Genomic DNA, 22,089 nt, shown 5'->3' on the forward strand with positions numbered 1-22,089 from the left:
CTGGTCCGTGTTCTGTCCATTAACCAGGAGAAGCAAGTATACAGGCCCAAAGAATCTTGCCTTCTAGTACAAAAGCAAGAGGGCTGTGCATGCAGCATTGCTGAGCTGCCTTGGGAAGAGTGAGACCTAGGGACTTGGAAGGGGCCTGACTCTCAGGTCACTTCTCAGGTTTGCAGAGACAGTGGCCTCAGGTTTGATAAAGGAGGCTCTTGGCCTCCGGAACCCAGATACATGCCTCCTTTCTTTCACCAGTCACAGCAGAACACTGCTGGCCCAGGAAATCCCCACCCTGCCCTGTTGCCTCTGGAGTGTGAGCTTGATTCACATGTCCACTTGGCTGTGCCAGGCTTTGGGGACCATGTGGTCTTAGCCTAGGTCCCAGGGCTAATGTCCCTGCCTGGCTGGAGAAACTGTCCTGAGAGGCACCGGGTCTGGGACAGGTGGGCAGCCATGCTGAAGGCTCCCACCCACCTTCATGAGAGCGGGCCATCTCTCTAAGGCAGCAGGCTGTGTGCCTCTGGGTAGCGATGTCCTTCGGTTGAGCTAGCTCCGCTGCCATTTCTGCCTGCAAATTTCCAATCTGTCCGAAGACCAAGGAGGCTAGTAGCTAAGTGGAACCATGAGGCAGGAAGGGCAGGTGGGATGTGACAGAGGCCACATCTGTGATCACTACCTGAAGAGGCAGGACATCAAAAGTACTCAGGCTGGAAAAAGAAGATGGGAGAGAAAACAGCTCAAGTGGGAAGCAGGGAAAGAAACACCCGAGAGCACAGGGGCTGGGGGACACCCCGCCCCCGGGCTCTCCCAAGCATCTGGGGGCCTGTCCGACTCCTTCCCCCGCCCCCCAGAGGAACAGAAGGACTGGCAAGGAAGCAGGTGTAGGGCTCGCAGGAGGCCAGGTAGTAAAGGCCCCACCTTGTGAGTTGGCCCGCAGTCCCTGTGACTATATTGGCGTTTGCATAGCCTACTCCAGGGCTGCCTCTCAGCACGGCTCCCTTAGCTGGGACACAGGACATCCCTGCTTTTGCTGTCCTACCACCCAGCACAGATGAGGGCGGCTGCTGTGGTGCCTTGGGTGGTGGAAGTGGCGTGAGCATATGGGCCAGCTGGTGCTGCGACAGGAGCGGCTGTGGCTGGAGCACTTGCGCACTCGGCACGTGGTCGCTCACCCCGGTGTGGTCGCTCACCCCAGTGCGGTGTGGTCGCTCACCCCAGTGCGGCTCGCGGTGCAGCGCCAGCTGGGGGCCCACGGGGGCGGGTCCTCCCCCCACTCCCTCCCTCTCGGGCGCCACTATGAATGCAGACACGAGCCCACCCGGAGCGGAGGAGCTGGGGGAGTGTTGAGGTCAGGGTTTCATTAAATGCGTGCATCTTTCCTGGTCTGGTGATTGCGGCTTGTTGGATTTCACTCCGCTGTTGGGAATGTGTCAGCTGACATCTGTGGAGTCGCTCGGGGCCGCGTCGGGAGCTGCCATTTTCATGGCGAGGGCACTGGAATGGCCCTAAACCACAGGTCCCCTCGTCGGGAGCCGACTGGACATCGGACGCCGCGCCGCACCCAGGCCGCCGGCTCGCCGGCTCCCCCTTGCGGACATGGACCGAGGCTGCCCGAGCGCGCGGCCGCCGAGGCGGGGAGCAGGGAGGTGCCTCTGAGTAGGGGGTCTCGCTTCAACGCCGCTCTTCCGCGGTGGCCTCAGCGGGCCGGGCCGCTGCCGCCAAACCAGGAGGCTTACGAATGCTTCCCCGACGGCTCGGCCCCGCCGGCCCCGCTCACCGGAGCGGAGGACCCTGCGCGGGGCCGGCGCGCCCTCCCCGCGTCCAGCTGAGTCGGGTGCCCCGCCGGGTCCTCCTGAGACGCGCGCACCCTGCCGGTGCCACCACCACCCAACCAGGTAGTGAGGCCTCGTACAGCGAGGTCAGGTGATACCTGCTGTCTCACTTGCCGGTGCGTTTCCGTGGTGTTTTCATTTTTTAAGCATTCCAGCTGCAGTGCCCTCACCATGAAAATGGCAGCTCCCCACGCTGCCCCGAGTGACTCCACAGGTGTCAGCTGACAGATCCCCAACAGTGGAGAGAACCAAGCACAGAGAGTGAGTCTAACAACCTGGAATAACGAGACCAGGCAAGAATGCATACATTTCACGAAATCCTGAATTTTAGATTTACTTCTTTTAAGCAATGGGGATTTTTATTAACTTTAAGTTGCAAACATTATAAAGCCAGATCAAAGTGGATTTCAGGAAATGAAAGAGGAAAACAAGGGCAAACTTACAAGCTGCCTCAATAACATACATTCAGCCCGGCAGGTGTGGCTCAGTGGTTGAGCATCGACCGATGGAAGTCATGGTTCAATTCCCGGGTTGTGGGCTCGATCCCCAGTGGAGGGCATGTAGGAGGCAGCCAATCAATGATTCTCTCCTCATTGATGTTTCTATCTCTCCCTTCCTCTCTGAAATCAATAAAAACATATTTTTTAAAAGGTGTAATATCTTTTTAAAAAAAGATAAAATCACCTGGTACTTCTCATAAATTCTAGGAAAGACATAACAAAGTAAAAGGAGAGACCTTAAGAGTTAATCTGTCCCAAGATATCCAGCAGAGGAATTTTAAAACATATAGATAGAAAGTATAAAATACTGAATCCCACCGACCATGCTTTTCAGGCTGGCTGAGAAGCCATCTGCCCTCTACACCAGATGTAGTTTAAATAGATTTGTTGCCGAAACCGGTTTGGCTCAGTGGATAGAGCGTCGGCCGCGGACTGAGGGGTCCTGGGTTCGGTTCCGGTCAAGGGCATGTGCCTGGGTTGCAGGCACATTCCCAGTGGGGAGTGTGCAGGAGGCAGCTGATCGATGTTTCTCTCTCATCGATGTTTCTAAGCTCTCTATCTTTCTCCCTTCCTCTCTGTAAAAAAAAAAAAAAAAAAAAAAATCAATAAAATATATTTTAAAAAAATAGATTTGTTTGCCTTGCTTCTTTTTTAAAAATATACTTTGAGCCTGGGCCGGCTTGGTTCAGTGGATAGAGCGTCAGACTGCAGACTGAAGGGTCCCAGGTTCTATTCCGGCCAAGGGCACATGCCTGGGTTGCAGGGTGGTTCCCCAGTGGGGGGTGTGCAGGAGGCAGCCAATCAATGATTCTCTCTCATCAGGGGGATGAGAGATGTTTCTATCTCCTCCCTTCCTCTCTGAAGTCAATAAAGAAATATATATTTTTTTAAAATGTATTTTGACTGCCCTGGCCGGTTTGGCTCAGAAGGGTCCCGGGTTCGATTCCTATCAAGGGCATGTACCTCAGTTGCAGGCTCAATCCCCAGCCCAGGTTGGGGCGCATGTGGAAGGCAAACAATCAATGTGTCTCTCTCACACTGATGTTTCTTTCTCTCTGTCTCTCCGCCTCTCTTCCACTCTCTCTAAAAAATAAATGGAAAAATATCTTCAGGTGAGGATTAACAAAAAAATAAAATGAAAGCATATATAATATATATATATATATATATATATACACACACACACACACACACACACACACACACACACACACACACACATATATATATACTAGCTGTACCCGGCCACGTGTTGCTGTGGCTCAGTCTGGTTAAATGGAAAAGAAAGAAAAGAGAAAGCGCACATTTCTAATATGTTTAATTTCACAATGCTTGTGGGTATACAATATTTTTTGTTGTTCCATTGTCTGTGCAGATATAGAGATTGTCTGGTTTGCTGACTCTGGAACACACAACATATAATTGTCCATGTGAGAAGCAATCCGTGTCTAGATCCTAAACCGCACAATTCTAAAGATTGGCCCTGAGCTTTGTTGATGATGATTGCAAATGCCAATCGAATTGGGAATTGCAATCTCTTAAATTGAAATGGCATATCCGTTGGAATCATAGGAATGCGAGGAATGAGGACATCTTCACCTTTGAAAGGTCCTGTCAAGATTGTTGCTTCTACGACGTTGCTCATTAATTTTTTTTACTGCAAGCCGCGTGCCGTTGCAAAGCTTTGGCTGGTTGATATTTCGCAACATGATAATTAGCACGCCGATTTTCAATTGCAATATGTGCGGTGGCATCCCTGGCAGATCGAGTGAATTCAAAAATTCTGTTGGATAATTAACCGCTTCATCTGCTTCCACATCAGTGTCGACGGACTTGTATGTGACTGCCTCGCTTTGAATGTTAGACTGAATAATACTGTTAAGTTCATAGACGTCTTTGTTCTTGGCCACAAGAATAGCTCATTCACTCAGCCAATCGTGATTCTTATAATTGGTTTGAATATTGGGAAATACTTTTTCAACCAATTCTTCTTTTGACGTCACTAAGTTGCAGAAGTTATGAGGCAATGAAATTCGTCCTGAGGTCAGATCAACTGGCACCTTTCAGTTCCCAATTTCCAGCAATTGATGTGAGAATATCTCAGCTGATCGATAGTTTTGCAGCTGGACATGCATATTTGTAGTTAATTTTATCTACAATTTATAATTGTAAACAGAAACATTGAAATGGAATCATAAAATATTTAGTATAGGGTGTGTTGCTTTTACGTCCAACAGATGGCGCTGTTTTTCAAAAAAAGCATGTTTTTACCTGTCACAGGTGTGACATCTATATAATAGTAGGCATATAGGTATATAAAAACACACGCATATTTGAATGCAACGTTGTGTCAAAATTTCAAAGCAATCGGTGAAGAACTTTCGGAGATTTAAGATTTTGAACGGGGGGGGAGGCTGGGGGTTAATGGGGGGGATGAGGACACATTTGTAATACCTTAACTAATAATAATAAAAAAAGAGAGAGAATTTAAAGATAAAAAAAAAGATTTTGAACAAACGAACATTTACATTTTTATTTATATAGATACACACACACATACTGATTTGAGAGAGGAAGGGAGAGGGTGAGAAAAACATCTATGTGAGAGCAAAATATCAATCGCCTGCTGCCCACAAGCATCCCAACCAGGGATCAAAACCATAACCTGGCTATGTGCTCTGACCAGGAATCAAACTAGCAAACTTTCTGTGCAGGGAACGATGCTCACCTGACAGAGCCACACTGGCCAGGCTTGCCTTGCTTCTTTAATAAATTTACTTGCTTCACTTTTTCTTAAATTGGCTTTACTACAAAGCAATCATCCCAAGTCACTCGTTTGAATTCCTTCCCACGAGACTGAAAGAACTGAGGAAACAGCCCTCTCCCTTCAACTCAAGGGGGTGTCCTATGACAGCTTTTTTGGTGTTTCTGGGGTGCCTATAACAGAAGAATTGAACAAAAAAGAAAAAAAAGGAGAAAAAACTCATGGACACAGACATCACTATGGTGATTGTTGGGAGGGAGGAGGTGGAGGAGACTATAGGGGGGATAAATGGTGATGGTCAGCTCTGACGTGGGGTGGTGAACACACAATAGGGTACAGATGATGTGTTGTAGAATTGTGCACCTGAAACCGTAATTTTGTTAACCAGTATCACTTACCTCCATAAATTCAATAAAAGGAAAAAAAGTTTCTAATAGTAGAAAAAAACAAAACCCAAAATGAAGGAAATTTGGGTGAAGGAATTAAAAAATAAAAATTTATGAGAATATTTTATTTCACTGAGAAATGGTTGACTGTGATACTACCTAGTAATTAATGGCTTTACTAACATCTTTATATGGCTTTCCTATTTTTATATTTCATTCACTAGCTTAGTCAACAGGGGTGGGTTGGTTATTTGTGCCAAGGACTGGAAGGGGGTAAACGTGGTGGGGAGATCATGTAGACCTGTGCTGTCCGTTTGTCACTAGCCCCATGTGGATATTCAAACCACAATTAAAATTTTAGTTCTACAGTCACACTAGCTACATTTTATTTATTTATCTTAAAATATTTTTATTGGTTTCAGAGAGGAAGGGAAAGGGAGAGACAGAAACATCAGTGATAGAAATATCAGTGAAACATCATTGATTGGCTGCACCCTGCACATCCCCCACTGGGGATCGAGCCCACAACCTGGGCATGTGCCCTTGCCTGGAATCGAACCTGGGACCCTTCAGTCTTCAGGCCAACACTCTATCCACTGAGCTAAACCAGGTAGGGCTCCACTAGCTACATTTTATTTTATTATTATTTTGATGCACTGTTCCTAGAGGTACTGCAATACCAGGCCAATGTGTGGAGTGGACGGAGCAAGCTCCTATTCCATCTCCTAACTCCAAAAATCCATTTAATATATTGTCCTCGGATAGAGGACATATCAGATATTAAACTGATAAGAACAGATACTACACTTGATCTTAGCCAAAAGGCCAAGAAGCGATTACTAGCTACATTTTAAGTTCTCAATAGTGCAGATAGTGAGATTCCCATCATTGCTGAAAGTTTATTGAACAGTTGATTTTGAAGACATTTTTAAAATTTTTATTTATTGATTGATTTTAGAGAGAGGAAGGGAGGAACATCAATTTTGTTGTTTCACTTCTTTGTGCATTCATTGGTTGATTCTTTTATGTGCCTGACCTGGGATTGAACCCGCAACCATGTTGTATTGGGACAAGGCTCTAACCAAATGAGCTACTTGGCCAGAGCCGGAAGGCTCTTGAGGTACATTATCTACAGTGGAGATGAGGAGGGTCTAAGTTGAAGCTGTGGCAATCAGATGGAAAGAAGGGATCTCCCTGAGATACTTAATGTGATGCAGAGTGAAGGTGGGGATTCTTTTATCATGTTTTCTATATTCCTCCCTATGGTAAACGGGTAGAACCATTCACCAACAAAGTGAATACAGAAGAAGCAGGATTTGGAAAAGGGGATGAAATCAGATTTGTACCCAGTGAGTGAGAGGCAAGCCTTGGGACAATGGTCTGAGAAGCTGCTGCATCTCAGATTGTGATCTGTGAGGAGTCTGAGCGGAGCCAGCATTCCAAGGAAGGGGCAGCAGCCTTGGGTAGGGGCTAGAAATAGAGCCATGCAGCTGAGCAAGGGCTTAGAGGAAGTGGGCTGCATGAGACTGCCAGAGGCTGGCACCAGGCTGGGACACAGTGCATTTAGGCAGGGTTTTCAAACTGTGAGTGGGTCAAGAAATCAACAGACTAGGTCTCCACCAGCATTAAAAATATAGTATAGAAACTACTAATATGCTTTGTATGTAATATGAGTAATCCTATTAATAAAAGACTAATATGCAAATAGACCAAACGGCAGTATGACCAATCACTATGACACGCACTGACCACCAGGGGGCAGGCACTCAATGTAGGAGCTGCCCCCTGGTGGAAGCCGGGCTCACTGCTGGCGAGCTCAGTGGTGGTGGCCGGAGCCTCTCCCACCTCTGCGGCAGCACTAAGGACCCTCGGGGATGTCCGCCTGCCGGCTTAGAGCGGGGAGCGGCCCTAAGCCGGCAGGCGGACATCCCTCAAGGGGTCCCAGACTGAGAGGGGACCACCCCTCCAGTGCACGAGTGTCATGCACTGGGCCTCTAGTTTTACACATATATGTATATTGGGTTGCAAAGTAAAATGTATTTCTGGGTTGTGGTCCAAGTAGCTTGAATGTCACTGATTTAAAAAATGAGCAACACAAACTATAAGCTACATGCGAACCGGGACAGTGTCCCAAATCCTGGCGCATAGTAGACACTCAGGGAAGTCGTACTGCATGAAGGAATGAATCAACATGTCGGAGAAATAAGAGGAAACCTAGGGCAAGGGTGACTCAGGAGACAAAAAATGGTAAGAAATAACCCAGGGCCGAATGTCAGTGATGTGGCCATGTTCAGAGCACAAAGGAGGTTGTCCTGTGACCGCTGTGGACTGGCAGAAGCAGAAGCCAGGCTGCAGAAGCAAACAGGAGGCGAGGAAGGAGGGTTGAGACAAATGACAGTGGAGATGGAGAGATATCTATTTTGTATCAAAGATACGAAAATCCAACATACGTTGGAGATCATAGGAAAGGCATGTTCTAGAGCTGTGCTGTCCAACAATGAAACCACTAGCCACATGTGGCTACTTAAAGAAGTAAATTGAAATACAGTTCCTTAATCCCAGCGCCATCCCCGGCGCTCAGTGGCTACCTGCGGCCACTGGTGCAGAGCCCACGGAACACTCGCATCGCGTCGTTGCGGAAAGGTCCAGTGGAGAGTGATGCTCCAGAAAAGAGTCTTCGTTCGTGATGCCGGGGCCTCAGTGAGACAAGCAGTGCAGCGCCCAACCTCGTCGCACTGGACACGTTAGCCGAGCCCAGCAGAAAAGCGGCTCGGAACCCCAGCACCATCCGTACAGATGACAGGGCGCCTGGCCTGAGGGGGCAGCCCCGGGAGAGGCCGGGGCACGCCGCAGGAGGGCGGCTGAACTGCAGGAAGCCGCCAGCGCCCTCGGGTTACAGGTGTCCGCCCAGGAGCTTCCCGCCAAATGCAGTCCCGATCGGTGCCGACTAGAAGCCATGACTGCGGAGGGCCGGCTGCGCAGGGAGGGAGCCTGGGCAAGGCTGCGAGGGGCCGGGCACCGCACGGGGCCAGAGGGCGGATTCGGGCCTGGGCACGCAGGTGGGTAATGCAATCGTCACAGTTTTACAAAATGAAGGAACAAATGAACTGACTCCCAAGTGCACCGTACGCGGTTTCTGTGCAGCACCGCAAGAGTAGGAGGAACGTGACAGACGGCCGAGGCATTTATTATGCAGATCTGTTCACCGAGGCACTCAGGCTCCCGCTAACCCACGGCAGCGAGCAACGTCACTACTGGAATTTTAAAAATAACGTTTCTAATTTTGTGGAAGAAATCTCTCTGCAATCACTTTTAAAGGGCCGTCTGGCACTGCCGGTTAAAACAACTTTTTCACGTGGGGTGAAGAGGTGAGGGAGGAGGGAGGGCCTCGGCTCTCGGGGAGTCTGGCCTGGGGCGGAAACACCGGTCCCTCGGCCTCGCCGGCGCAGCGGCGAGCAGCGCGCAGGCGGCAGCGCTCGGGTCCTTCCCGGGAGCACAAGCTCCTCGCGGCGGCCGGGAGCGCAGAGTCCCCGGGAAGCTCTCAGGGGAGCGCTCGCAGGCGCTTCCGGGGGACGGGACGCCGAGGAGGGATGCGCCCCGCGGAGCCGTGGGCTGGGCACTGAGGGCACCGCCGACCCACCGCAGCGAAGACGGTCACTAGTGGAAAACGACGGCTCAACCACCTGCCAAGTCCGCCAGAGGCCGGACGCGAGCACCCGCCCGGCTGGCCGCGCCGGAAGTCCCCTCATCCCACTTCCGGCGCGCTTCCAACTTCCTGGGCGAGGCCGGAAGTGGCTTCCCCGCACTCAGCTCCACAGGGTCGTAAGGCAAGATGGCAGCGCTCGCTCCGAAGTGGCTGGTCAGTCTTCATCCTGTTTGTAGCACTTCTCTACCTCCCAGGGCCTCTCTGTTTCCATCTCCTGGCCTAGTTTTTCTCAGTAAAGCTGGCTCATATTTCAACCTCATCCATCTGTGGCAGAGTACGGGCCGAAGGCAGCGTGAGGTGACCTGAGCGCGTTGGGCGCCATTTTGTACGGAAACTGCTGGCCGGTTGGGCGGGGCGAGCGGCGGGGAACCCAGACCAGGCCGCTGGCTGGAGACCGTGGGAGGGCGGGCGGCCGGGCTGCCGGGTGGCGGAGGGCGTGCTATCCGCCATGTATTTCCGCTTCCTCTCGGCCCCGTCCTATGAGGTTGGACCGGCTTGTTGTGGGGAGGGCGGGGGGAGGTTGTTTGGACCTTCGCGCACGGTAAGGTAAACTGAGGCAGAGCTGTGCGTGGGGCACCCGTGCGCCCGACTGCGCCGGCGGCCTGGGGCCGGTCTCGGAGTGTTCGCAGGCTGGAGGAAGACGAGCAGGTGGGGCGGGGCGGGGAGTTGCGAGGTGAACCCCGGGGTGCGCCCGGGGTCGCTGGGGGCGGGCACGAGCGGCGGAACGCGGAGGGGCCGGGCCGCAGGTCCCGAGGGCCGAGGCGGGGAGGCGGCCGGTTGTCGTCGGGGCTGTGGGGGGACGAGAGCGGGGCCGGCGGCCGGCGGCCTGGGGCTGAGCCCGCCCGTGGCCTTTGTTTCCCTTGCAGCTCCCCAGAGACCTCGCCGCAGCCTCGTTCGGGCCCAGCCGCGTCTCCAGCTGCCGCCCCGCCCGTGGCGCCCGCCTCCGCCCTCCCGAATGGTGTGCTTCCCCGCAGGCCTCGGCCCCGGATCCAGGCCCTCCGCCCCCCGCCTCGGAGCAGCAGCTCCACGAGGCTGGGGGGGAAGAACTGGGGTGCAGCCAAGGCTCTAGCTGCAGGGACCCCCTGACGACTGGGATCGGCCTCTAATCCAGTGCGAGCCCCGCCTGTGTCCCCTCTGCCAGTCCTTGAGGAGAGAGACCCTTCTTGCCGCCCAGAGCCCGGGCAGCCTCAAGCTGGGGCCCTGGGCCCAGCATGTCAGCCCCCTCCTGTGTATAGGGCTGTGCCCTCTCCCCGTCGGCATGGCGGAGCTCCGGCAGGTCCCGGGGGGGCGGGAGACCCCTCAGGGGGAGCTGCGGCCGGAGGCGGGGCCGGATGAAGGCCCCCGCAGCCCAGTCGCCGAGGAGCCCCGCGGGGACGGCAGCAGTAGCAGTGAGGCCAAAGTGTTTCCCGGGGAGGAGGAAGAGCTGGATCCTAGAATACAGGTGAGGGGACCGACGGAGAGTCCGGGGTGCCAGCTTCCTGACGAGCTGGCGGATGAGGGCACGGCAGGACAGGAAAGCGAGCTTGTCCACACACCAGTGCAATGCGGGGAGAAGTGCTAAGATTAGAGCCCAGAAAGGCCCCGAATGCCTGGGGTGGTTGCTGAAGCCTCAGGAGAAGGGAAGGGGCATGTAGGAGGCACCCTTCCGGTCAGTGCAGCGCGGAATTGTTCTTTCCAAATAAGCAGCAGGCTGTGAGCTCGGACTTGGGTGGCTGGGACGTGAGAGGAGGGGACGGATTGGGAGGCAGCCTCACCTCATCAGTGCCTCCAGGGATGTTCACGTCCGTGAAGGCTGAGACCTGTCGTGTGTTACAAAGGTGGCATCCGGTTTCGGCCCCTGAGGAAGCCTGATATGTATTGGTCCTCCGTCCTCAGTGACACAGATGCCCAGCTCTAAGGATGCGGTGGCTACCGAGTGTGTAGGGGAGCTGATTTGTCGCCGTGGAGCATTTACAGGCCGGTGGTCGGCTGGCAGCTCTTTGTGAAGGAGACCTGCAGCAGTGGGTGAGGCCGGAGCAGGGTGGGCACCGGGTGGAGGTGCTTGCCCCCCGAGGCTGACTGCAGTGATTCCAGGCAGTGGCTGGGAAGGACTAGCTGGGGAAGCTGCTTGGGCAGGTGAGAGTCAGCACGTTTCTGTGTTTGAGGCCGAGTCTGCCCTTTAGTTCATAGCGTCTTCAAGATTCTGGTGTGCAGGTGACTCACACCTGTGCAGGTGAGCAACACATCCCTGGGCTTGCTTCCTGGGCTTCTCTGTCAACACCCCTTTAGCAGATTTCTTTGGTGTGTCCACAAGAAGTCGGTGCTGGTCCGAGAGTCCTTCCTGCCTCTTGGCGGGGCTCCTGGAGTCGGGGGGGGGTGTGGGAACTGTGTCGCTGCTCACAGTGAAGCCTGGTGTGTCAGACATTCCTGCTGTTTCACGGGTATTGCCTTGAAATCAGCTCAGTTTCTTTGGTTGATTTTAGATTTGTCCTCCACTGAGGAAACAAGTTGTAGTGAAAAACATTTCGGACTGAGGCTCAAGCAACCTTCTGACTGATGATTTGTGATTTTCATGCAAGTTGTGTAACCTCCACAAGCCTCAGTTTCTCTATCTGTCAAGTGAGGGGTGTTCCCCCTGATTTGCATGACTCCTTCCTGCACTGCTCTGACAGTCCTATGAATCTTTCACGTTCTTTCGTTGGTCTGTTGGTGAGTTTGCAGGTGGTGCTTTGGGAAAGACACCCTGCGCACCTTGGGGAGAAGGCCACGTGGCGCGCGGCAGCGTTCCTGGCCCTGCCCCGAAGGGAATCCGGCATTGTCTCCCGCGGCCCCGCCTGCCCCTGTATCGCCCATTGCCCACCGCCCACAGGCACTTCTGTGCTTCGCTGTCCATTCACATGGCCGACTTCAGCAAATCAGTTACAGAGAAGTAAAAGCTGAAGATACATTTCCTCAGGTGCTATTGGCAGTGCAGAACTAGAACATTCTGTCATGGGCAGTTCCAGCGGACGAGCTCTGTGATCTTTAGAGGACACTGGGCACCTGTGCTGTCCCCTCGCCTCCGGCGGGCCCACCGTGACTTGCCAGAATAGGAGTTGCGCTGTGGGTTATGTAAGAAGGAAAAGTCTCCTTGCACAGGTGGCCCTCAGCCGGGCCAGTTTTCTGGTCTCAGGGGGGATTCGGCCCTTGTCTTGTGGGAGGCAGGCTGCTGTGAGAGCTCCCTTCATGGAGCAGGCAGCTGGCGTCAGCCCTGCGGGCTTCGGGCTCTTCTGTGCAGATGAGAGTGGGGCGTGTCTTCTGCGTCCCTTTAGTGTCGACAGTGCACAGACCGTTCTCCTTTTTGTGTGTTTCAGCGTTTTAAGTGGATCGGTAGTACATTCAGTGAGTCTTTACCCACAGATCCATCAGAACCCACCAGGGAGCTGTAAGAGCCGCCATCGGAGCTGTGCGCAGACAAGTGCATCCTTCTGGCCTGGGTGGGTGAGAAATGGTTCTGACGTGTCCACTGGGCTGGGGATATTCGAAGATAGGGCCCCTTTTCGGGTGTTTTCTGGATCTTTGGGCGAGGCTCTTTGTGATGTAGGGACTGGGGTTTCTGGGCAGGCAGGCAGCATGCCCGTGCCCCCGTTGTCTGGTGGGATTGCCTGGAAGTTGTATGGAAGCCAGCTTCAGGCCTACAGGAAGTATGCTGTTCTCCTGGGAAGGCCACTGTCCATATCCATGTCTTGACCTCAGCGTAGTTCTCTGAGGCCTCTAAACTGGTTCTCTGGGCCTGGGTCTCCTCCTTTGTGACTTTCTCAGCCTCTGTGATGGGCACATCTTTCCTGGGTGAGTGGATACATTCAGACTCTCAAGGATGACTCTGCAGCCTCTGCCACCTCATCTGAAATGTTGGTTTGGCTCGCAGACAGCTTTAATTCCCTTATTTCTGAGACCTGGGCCGTGCATCACCCTGGCCCCACCCGTTGATCGTGGCTTAGTGTTTTAATAGCTGGCACAGGCAGACAGGCATGTTGGCAGCCTGAGTGGTTAGGCCTCTGCCACAGTGGCCTGGCATCCTGGGAATGCACTATGTGTCCAGGAAGGTCACCCTCCCTGCTGGCTGCAGGCTCACTGATGGGCAGTGTTTGCTGACTCAGACCTCATTTTCCTGGAGTTCTGTGTCAGCAGCTACCAGGAGTCCCCAGTGGGGCAGGCCACATGGCAGGTGTTTCCAGCTCCCCAACTGCTTGGTGTTCCTCAGCTTCCGTTCAGCCTGGCTGCCCCCACCCCCTTGCCCACCTCCAGCCTGTTAGAGCTTTGTGACTGAGGGGCAGACCTCATTCAACAGAAGACTTTTAATTACTGGAGCTGCTGTGCTGACGTAGATTCCTGCCTTTCGCCAATAGCCAAACCCTGCACGTCCTTTTTCCAGTGGGGGATGACTTCCATAGAGCCCTCCACGCTGATGACCTTGTCTGGCTGGGGACAGTGTGGGCTGTGGAACCGAGTGGGAGGCAGCCTGGATCTCGGGTTGCCCACAGGAACAATGCAGGGTGGACTGCACCCACTTTCTCTCCTTCCTCAAAATCAGTACTTGTTGCTCTCCTGAGGCCTGGCCTTTGCCGTGGTTGTCTAAGGTGATGGTGTACCTGTCTTCTCTGAGCGTCCCACCCAGGCACATCCTCAGTGTGGAGGGTGGTCACAGAGGCTGGGCAGCCAGATCAAAGGGTGGGTCCAGGATGCAGCCCCAACTCTGTCGCTGATGGCCAGATGCACACCTCATGGTTTCCTTTTTTTATTTTTCTTTTCTTTTTGTTAATCCTCACCTGAGTATATTTTTCCATTAATTTTTAGAGAGAGTGGAAGCGGGGGAGAGAGAGAGAGAGATAGACAGAGAGATGTGAGAGAGCCACATTGATTGGTTGCCTCCTGCACACACCCCGACTGCCCTGACCAGGGGCCGGAAATGGAACCTGTAACCCAGTTATGTGCCCTTGACCGGGAATTGAACCTGTGACCCTTTGGCACAAACCACTGAGCACAGCAGCCAGGGTCCCATCTCATTGTCCTTTTCTGTCAAGAGAATGGGCTGAGAAAGGGAGGATGCCAGCGAGGCTGCTGGGAAGGCCGGCACCTCTTGTCGCAGAGTCTGAAACCATCTTGGGCTGAGTCACACATAGGAGCTGGGCCCATGGGAGAGGTGGCCTCTCATCCTGCAGGAATTACCTCTTCTGAGGCCCGTTGGGGTGCTCCTGTCAGATGCAGGCGAAGTCCTTGTTGGGGAGGCAGTGAAACGGAGCTGTGTGCTGGTGGAGTACTTCCTTCGGCCTCCCTGGGGTCCGAGTGTTGGCTGCCTGTGGCTCCAGACTGTCTTGTCTCATGGACGCTGGGTTGTGTGACTAACCAGGTGGCCCATGTGCACCAGTTTCTAGACCCACACTGCCCAGTACGGGAGCCAAGTGCGACTGGCCAGGCTAAGATGTGCCCTGAGGATCAAATGAACGTGCATATTTCACAGGCATTGTCTAAAAAAAGCATAGGAGTGTTGTAAATACTTTATGCTGATAACATAACTGAAATTACAATTTCTTGGGCATGTAGGGTTAAATGAAAAGTTACAATTTCATCTGTTCAGTTTTGCTTTTTTTAAAATGTGGCTACTAGAAAGGGTGAGACACACATTGTATTTCTGTTGGACAGCTTTGTTCAGTCCAGAGTCAAGTTTGAGGCCCTTTTGGAGGCAGGAAAGTGTGCTATGATATCTTTGTTCTTGGTTCTGTTGTGTCTTCCTTTGTGTTCCTTTACTGTAATTAGGACATGTAACTTGGTTTCCTGGATTCTTACTTGCAAACTCAAATCTCAGGGCTTGAGGAGGTGTATAGAAATAAAAGGACTTTATTCCTTTATAGAAATAAAAGGACTGAGGGGGATCATACACTGGACTGTTGAAAGGGCTGAATGAGGCGAGTGCAAGGTGGCAGTGGCAGTGTGCCTCCTGGCCAAGTGTAGGCCATACCTGTGAGTCCAGTTGGCTGCTGCAGGGCTCCTGGATGGAGTCCCTTAGCTGAGCACCAGGCGTCTTCTGGGGCCCGGCTCCTCCTCAGGAGTGTCCTTGACTCGTTGGGCTCCAGGAACTTGACAAAGAAGCAGCAGGAGTGGAAACTTGAGTCCAGCACTCCTCCCTGCTCTCTCTCCCAGGTGGTCCTGGGTCCAGTGAGGCGCTCAAGCCAGTGTGTCTGGTGACTTCTCCCTGAGGCTCTTCCTTTCTCCCACAGGATCTACTGTGTGGGGACTTAGGGTCACTGTCGCTCTACGCCCAAGCTGGCTCGTGGCCTCTTGAACCATGTGCTCTCCCTAATCTGGCCTCATTGCCCACCAGGCCCTCATAATTCTGCAGCCTGCATTTCCCTGGGCCTGTGCTTCCCTCCTCAGCCGGATACTGAAGACTGCCTCCACCATTGTCTGCCTGGCTCCCCACTCATTCTCACATTGCTCAGATAGGCCTTCCCAAGCCACAGCCAGGGAGTGCCAGGCTCTGTGCCCTCCCCTCCCCTCTGCCCTGACCTCACTGGCTTCTCATCTGAGCGTTGCCTCCTGGGCACCTGCCTGTCACTGGTGCTTTCTGTGCATCAATCAAGGCCCAGTCTGGGCAGGTGTTTAGAGCACCCTGCCCCAAGCCTTGTGCTGCCCAGGTAGGTGATGCTGCTCCCCCCCCCCCCCCCCCCCATGACTCCTCACACCATGAGGGTCTGTTGCTTACTTGCTGGGCCATAAGCTGCCACCTTTCCGAGTCCTGAATTCTTGGTTCTCATGTGCTTAGCTGGGGTAAGTGTGCAGTAAACGTGCTGAGCGAGTGGCTCAGGGAGGAGGAGAACTCCTGGCTGGGGTTTGAGGAGGACCTGGTACAGTCTGAGGGAGAGCGCCCAGGCTGCTGCCACTTCCCTGTGTGCATGAGTGTTCATCTCCAAACCTTGATCTCCTGACCTTTAACGTGGGGGCTTTCCTCCCTGACACAGGTAAGTTGTGAGATAGTGGACTGTGGGTTAGGTCTCTGACAAGGAGGAGCAGTGCCTCCCTGTACTTCTTCCCTCCCTGGTTTGGCGGGCTTTTGTCTCTGCATGCACTCCCTGCCCACCCAGCCCACGGAGGCTCCTTCTTTCCCGGCTCTAACTCTGCCCCTTTCTGTGGCAGGAGGAGCTGGAGCACCTGAACCAGGCCAGCGAGGAGATCAACCAGGTGGAGCTACAGTTGGACGTGAGTGTCCTGCCCCGGTGTCTCCATATGTCCCCTATTCAGCACAGTGGCAGGGGAAGGGGCGACACAGGAAACAAGAGGGACTGGGACCCACACACAGTTATTCTTCTGCCCACATCTCTGTCCCTTTGCCAGGAGGCCAGAACCACCTATCGGAGGATCCTGCAGGAGTCAGCGAGGAAGCTTAACACGCAGGGCTCCCAGCTGGGGAGCTGCATCGAGAAGGCCCGGCCCTACTATGAGGCTCGGCGGCTGGCTAAGGAGGTACAGCCCCCTGACCCTCGATCTGAGAGGCCGTGCACCGATGCTGGCCCAAGATTCTTCCTCTGTGTGGAGGGGAGACAGATCACCTTTTCTCTTTGCTTTTCTCTTCTCTTCCTTTTGGTTCATGCCTCTCTTTTTTATTTACCCTCCACTTTTTTACCCTTCCTCCTCCCTTTTCTTTATACAAATAATGTGGGTTCACTATTAGAAAACTGTAATTGTAACAGTAAAACAAGAAAAAGATAAAACAAAAATTGCCCTAAATCCTGCCATGCACACTTGATTTGTGTTGGTCAAGTATGGGGTGAGGTGGCAGAGACAATGGCAGTTCCCAAGAGTGGGGCCTGCCATGCAGGGTTACATGGAGAAGCACCTGGGTTGATCAGGAGGCTGAAGGCAGGAGAAGAAAACCTGGCCCACGGCCTTTCTACTGTGTTTTGTGGTGAGGAATGGGTGAGGCAGGGTAGGCAGCTCTGGCTAAACTTAGGGTGGTAGGATGGTTTGAGAATAGGGGAGGGCTCTGTGCTCTGTGGTGGGACCTAGTTAGTACTTGGTCCTGGATAACGGCAGAGGCAATATTGGCTGGTGTGGAAGAGTCAAAAAAAGGAGGTGGTGGGTGTTGGATTGGCTGGTTTGCATGTGAAAGGTGTGCTCACAAGGGAGTTTTATCTCAGAAATTAACTAGCTTTGGAAGGGCCAGTAAGGATCCTGGGATGTCAAAGCATCATAAAATATAGGCAATAAAAAGCGTGGTTAATACAGTACAGATCACCCATTACATTTTTTGTATACATTGTGCCAAACGTATTATACAGTATATGCTGTTTTTATCCCTTTATTTTACTTATGACATAGTTCCATGTCAATAAATATACATCCATGCCACCATTTTTAAGGGCTGCCGAATATTTCCTTATATGAGCCATACTGTATTTACTTAACAGTTTCCTGGAACTGAAAACTTAGATTTGTTTCCAGTGTTTTGTTTGGTCAGCATGGCTGTGATGACGATCTCTGAGCAATGGTCAGATTGTTTCCTTCACCTTCCCTACTGGACCGGAGTTGATGTGATGGTCTTGGGTGTGCTCTTTCTTTGAGACTTGATCCACGTCGCTAACTCCCTTGCAACGACCAAGGGGTGGAATTCTCTTTGTTCTCTGTAGGGCAGGCGGCCATCCGGCTCTGAAACTGCTGGGTCGGTCTCAACTCACCCTCCACTGGCAGCATCACGCTTTCCCATCTTCTCTCAGGCCATAACCTTACAAAATACTCTTTGTACAATGTTGCTTTCTTGGTCAGCGCAGTGTGAGAAGTGAGGCATTGCAATGGGCAGTCCTCCTCATGTCCTCACCTAGGATATATCTCCACAGTGGACTGGGGGTCCCTGAGGACTCCCTGTTCTGATGGCCTTCTCCCCCCAGGCCCAGCAGGAGACGCAGAAGGCAGCCTTACGATACGAGCGGGCTGTGAGCATGCACAACGCCGCCCGGGAGATGGTGTTTGTGGCCGAGCAGGGTGTCATGGCTGACAAGAACCGGCTGGACCCTACGTGGCAGGAGATGCTCAACCACGCCACCTGCAAGGTGAGCCAGGCGGTTCCAGCAGGTCCCCTCCCATGGTCCCCTTGCTTTCTTTGCTGTCTCTTTATCCCATCACCCTCCTCACTCCTTTCTTTTTTCCACTCCAGCCTTCCCTCAGTTGTAACTGTTTCAGGCAAACCTGTTTCTTGCCCTGCCCTGCTTGGCCTCCAGTGTTCTTATGTACATCTCCTCTGGACGCATGTTTGGCTCTTTGCCTCCAGGTTAGGCACTATCCCAAACAGTTCATCCTGCTGGATGCTCTCGGTTTAACACCCATGTTTTGTTATGTTTAGCTGTGACCCCTTCTGCTTTCAGAATACTCGCTCTTCCTTGCTTTTGAGCTCCGCCACTGTACTTTGATATTTAAAGTGGAATTTGTGTATCATTTCCAAGCTACTTGAAGGGGACTGAGGAGCGGGAGGCTCCCTGGCATCAGCCACCTTCACCGTGTAAAGAGCAGTGTCTCCGTCCATTCAGGCTGCTATAACAAAGACATCACTGGGGCCTAAACAACAAATGTTCTCCCAGCTCTGGAGTTGGGGAAGTCCAGCATCGAGGCACAGGCAGATTTGGTGTTTGGGGAAAGCCCCCTTCCAGGCTCCCCGTCTGCCCCCTTTTCACTGTCCTCACATGGCGGAAGGGGCGAGGGAGCTCTCCAGAGCCCTTTTGTAAGGGCACTCATCCCACCCATGACCTACTCACCTCAGAGTGCTGCCTCCCAAACCTTCACTGTAGTGGTTAGGATTTCAGCATGTGAACTCTAGTTGGGGGGGGGCAGGAGGGGGGGATTCAGATGTGTAGTCTAGAGCAGCAAGTGTGAGCTCCTGAGAGGTGGGCATGCCTCAGGTCCATTGAGTACTCCTCAGTCCAGGCCACCGCCTTGCACAGCCGGAGCTCCTACAGGAGAGTGTGGCACTGCGGAGGGCTTGTTGAGCTGTGAGTGGCAGGGTGTGACAGGCTCCAGTGTGCATCTGCCCAGTGTGTGGCAAAGTTGGCCCCTGGTCTTGGTGCACAGGCTGGCAGGAGACTTTGCCTACTCCTTGTTGGGGCGTGAAAATGTAGAGAACGCAGTGCAGAGCTTGGCTGCCCCCACTGGGGCTCCTCCGGTCTCCCCAGCTCCCACCCCAGCACCGAGGGCTCCCTGAGGATGATGACTGTAGAAGATGTGCCCAGACAGACATCCTGACAGGCTCACAAGTTGTCCATAGGGCCCTGGCACCCTCCCAGCAGCGGCAAACCCGAGTGGCGGTGGTGCAGGCAACAATAGGCAGGTGCAAGGACCCACTGTTCTCCTTTGTGTCTCGGGAAATCCATGCTCTCTCTCGGCTCCTCAGACAGTGGGGTTTCCCCCAGGGTAACATTTGGAGTGGCAGCCTGGGGTGAATGGCAGGGGTAGGAGCATGTCCCCCAGCTGAGTGAAATCTGTCATCTATGCTGTGTGGGCCAGGTGAACGAGGCAGAGGAGGAACGGCTTCATGGTGAGCGGGAGCACCAACGGGTAACGCGGCTGTGCCAGCAGGCTGAAGCTCGGGTGCAGGCCCTGCAGAAGACCCTCCGGCGGGCTATTGGCAAGAGCCGCCCCTACTTTGAGCTGAAGGCTCAGTTCAGCCAGATCCTGGAGGTAGCTATGGGGAGGGGGACAGGTGGGCGAGGGCGGGCATGGCAAGTGAGAGCAGGGAGACAGTGTGTGATCAACTAGGTGGGATGGGGTGGCGCCTGTGATCAGAATGACCTCAAGGAAGTGGGAGGTGGAGTTGGGGGTGGGTGCTGGCAGGGATTGGAGTTGTAGGGAGATAAACAAGAAAAAATGAGAATCGGGAGAGGAGGAGGATCCGGTGGGTTTGGGGCAGAGTGGGGCTGCCCAGTGGGACCTAAGGGGACTGGGAGCTCCCGGCTGTGGAGCGTTGCCAGCTGGGTGATGCCATCTGTCCTCCCTCAGGAGCACAAGGCCAAGGTGACAGAGCTGGAGCAGCAGGTTGCTCAGGCCAAGACTCGCTACTCGGTGGCCCTGCGCAACCTGGAGCAGATCAGCGAGCAGATTCACGAGCGCCGGCGGGGCCTGCCCCCTCGCCCGCCTGGCCCTCGGCGCTCTTCCCCTGTGGGCGCTGAGGCCAGGCCCCAGGAGGAGGAGGACGGAGACAGTGGGATCATTGAGGGGGCCGAGGGTGAGGCCCCAGAAGAGGGCTGCAGCCTGGGGCTTGGTCCTGCCCCTGATGCAGACACGGTAAGCCTGCTGAGCCTGCGCACAGTGGCCTCAGACCTGCAAAAGTGTGACTCCGTGGAACACCTGCGGGGTCTCTCGGACCATGCCAGTCTAGACGGCCAGGAGCTGGGCACCTGGAGCGGGGGCCGTGGGGGCCGCCACCAGCGCAGCATCAGTCTGTAGCCTGTGCTTAGGGGTCTGGTGTGGCCCTTACCCTGCTAGCCCACTCAGGACAGGGGCTCCCAGCTTCTTCCTGGGGTCCTTGCTTCCCCTGGAGAGGTCGGGTTGGCTGTGTCTGATTCTGTCATTGTCATCCCCCCACCTCCCCAGTGTTACAGGTGACAGCTCTCTCTGCCTTACTCCCTCAGAAGGCTTACCTCCGGCTCTCACGGTCTGTCCATTCCCTTTGCTGGTCTCTTTCTAATTCTTTCCTTCTGCCTGGCTTTTCCCTCAGGGAACTTGGTCTAGGAAGCACAGGGAAGCCCATCACAGAAGGTGGATGTGGACCTGAATCTAGCATCTCGGGCCCCCAAGCCTGAGTGAGTGGACAGGTGTTCCTCCCATCTCCCCTTCTCGTGAGGGGCCAGAGGGAGGTGTAGGAGCCCTCCTGGCAGCCTGGCCCCATGCTCTGCTCCAGCCCGCCTGTGTATCACCTGTAACATGCACTGTGGGGCTGTGTACCTGTGGAAGACACATCCCTGTCCCTTCAGCACTCCCTCCTCATGACCTCAGCCACTTTGCTCTGGGTGTCCCAGAGCAGGACTTGAGGGTGCTGGTCTCAGGAAAGGTGAAACCCGACCCTGCTGTCAGCATAGGGGACATTACCTACTCCGCACAGGCTCCCATGTACATGGTGTTTTCCCCAGAAGAGTTGGGCCCTTAACATTGCCAAGGTGCTAGTGGTCTCTAATGGGGTCCATGTGGGGAGTAGAGATGTTATGAGGTCCTGATGCTGAGACCCTTGCCATCCCTGTTGCCGAGTGAGGTTTACTTTTTAGAGGATTTTGAGCTGAATCTCAGCCTATTCCTATAGGATGGAGTTGGGGAATTTGGTGCTCTTTCCCCAACAATACCATACCTACTCCAGGGTCCCTTGGGGAATGCTAAAGTGTGGCTGCCCTTGGTGTGGGGAGGGGACTCACCCTCCACAGGGAGCAGCTTTAGGTGTTCAGTGGTGCTGCCAGGCTGTGTGTGCGTCTGGCGGGGGGAAGGTGGGGAAGTCTCACCAGGTTGGGGTGCCTTGGGAGGACTGGTCCTTCTGTCCCACCCTAGGAGGGCTGAGAGCTAGACTGGGTAGTAGGGCTGTACCTAGGCCTGTGTGCTGCTGCCATTGACTGGGAGCAGTGGGGTCTTCACATGGACGGTGTGTCCCTGTTCTAGGGTTGAGGTAGGATGGTCACAATGAGAACCTGTGGGTTTGAGGTGGCCGTGGGTGAAGGGAAGAAAGGGAAGATGTGCCCGTGTGTGTGTGTGCATGTGCTGGTGTATGGGGGGAAAGGATCTGCCCTGATTTTATTTAAATAAAATAGTTTATGTAACAGTAATGTTTACTACCCCTGTATGGAAGGGAGAAGGGGTGGGGGTGTTGAGCAGGATGATGGGGGCCTCTTTCGATGGGATGGTCAGGGAAGGCCCCTGGGAG

At 53.8% G+C, this 22,089-nt stretch overlaps 1 protein-coding gene and 1 non-coding gene across 2 annotated transcripts; one reads left to right on the top strand and one right to left on the bottom strand.

The window, feature by feature from the left end:
• Positions 1–6,125: 6,125 nt before the first annotated feature.
• LOC132236371 (U2 spliceosomal RNA) lies at positions 6,126–6,316 on the bottom strand. The gene has a single exon (XR_009453299.1). It is a non-coding gene; the product is annotated as a U2 spliceosomal RNA (small nuclear RNA).
• Positions 6,317–10,371: 4,055 nt separating this feature from the next.
• Positions 10,372–21,991, top strand: SH3BP5L (SH3 binding domain protein 5 like). The gene is made up of 6 exons (XM_059695755.1): positions 10,372–10,626; positions 16,338–16,400; positions 16,536–16,664; positions 18,086–18,247; positions 19,692–19,865; positions 20,184–21,991. Exons 1-6 carry the CDS (start codon positions 10,444–10,446, stop codon positions 20,628–20,630), a joined length of 1,158 nt encoding a protein of 385 aa, XP_059551738.1. The 5' UTR covers positions 10,372–10,443; the 3' UTR covers positions 20,631–21,991.
• Positions 21,992–22,089: the final 98 nt, after the last annotated feature.

This window comes from Myotis daubentonii, chromosome 5 (assembly GCF_963259705.1).
Source record: "Myotis daubentonii chromosome 5, mMyoDau2.1, whole genome shotgun sequence".
Lineage (NCBI taxonomy): Eukaryota > Metazoa > Chordata > Mammalia > Chiroptera > Vespertilionidae > Myotis > Myotis daubentonii.

What these genes read in the sequence shown, in the direction of transcription:
- SH3BP5L (XM_059695755.1), top strand. Translation starts at nt 10,444, where the DNA reads ATGGCGGAGCTCCGGCAGGTCCCGGGGGGGCGGGAGACCCCTCAGGGG. An exon ending in AGGTGGAGCTACAGTTGGAC is followed by an intron (nt 16,401 to 16,535) that starts GTGAGTGTCCTG and finishes TCCCTTTGCCAG; the next exon opens with GAGGCCAGAACCACCTATCG. An exon ending in CTCGGCGGCTGGCTAAGGAG is followed by an intron (nt 16,665 to 18,085) that starts GTACAGCCCCCT and finishes TTCTCCCCCCAG; the next exon opens with GCCCAGCAGGAGACGCAGAA.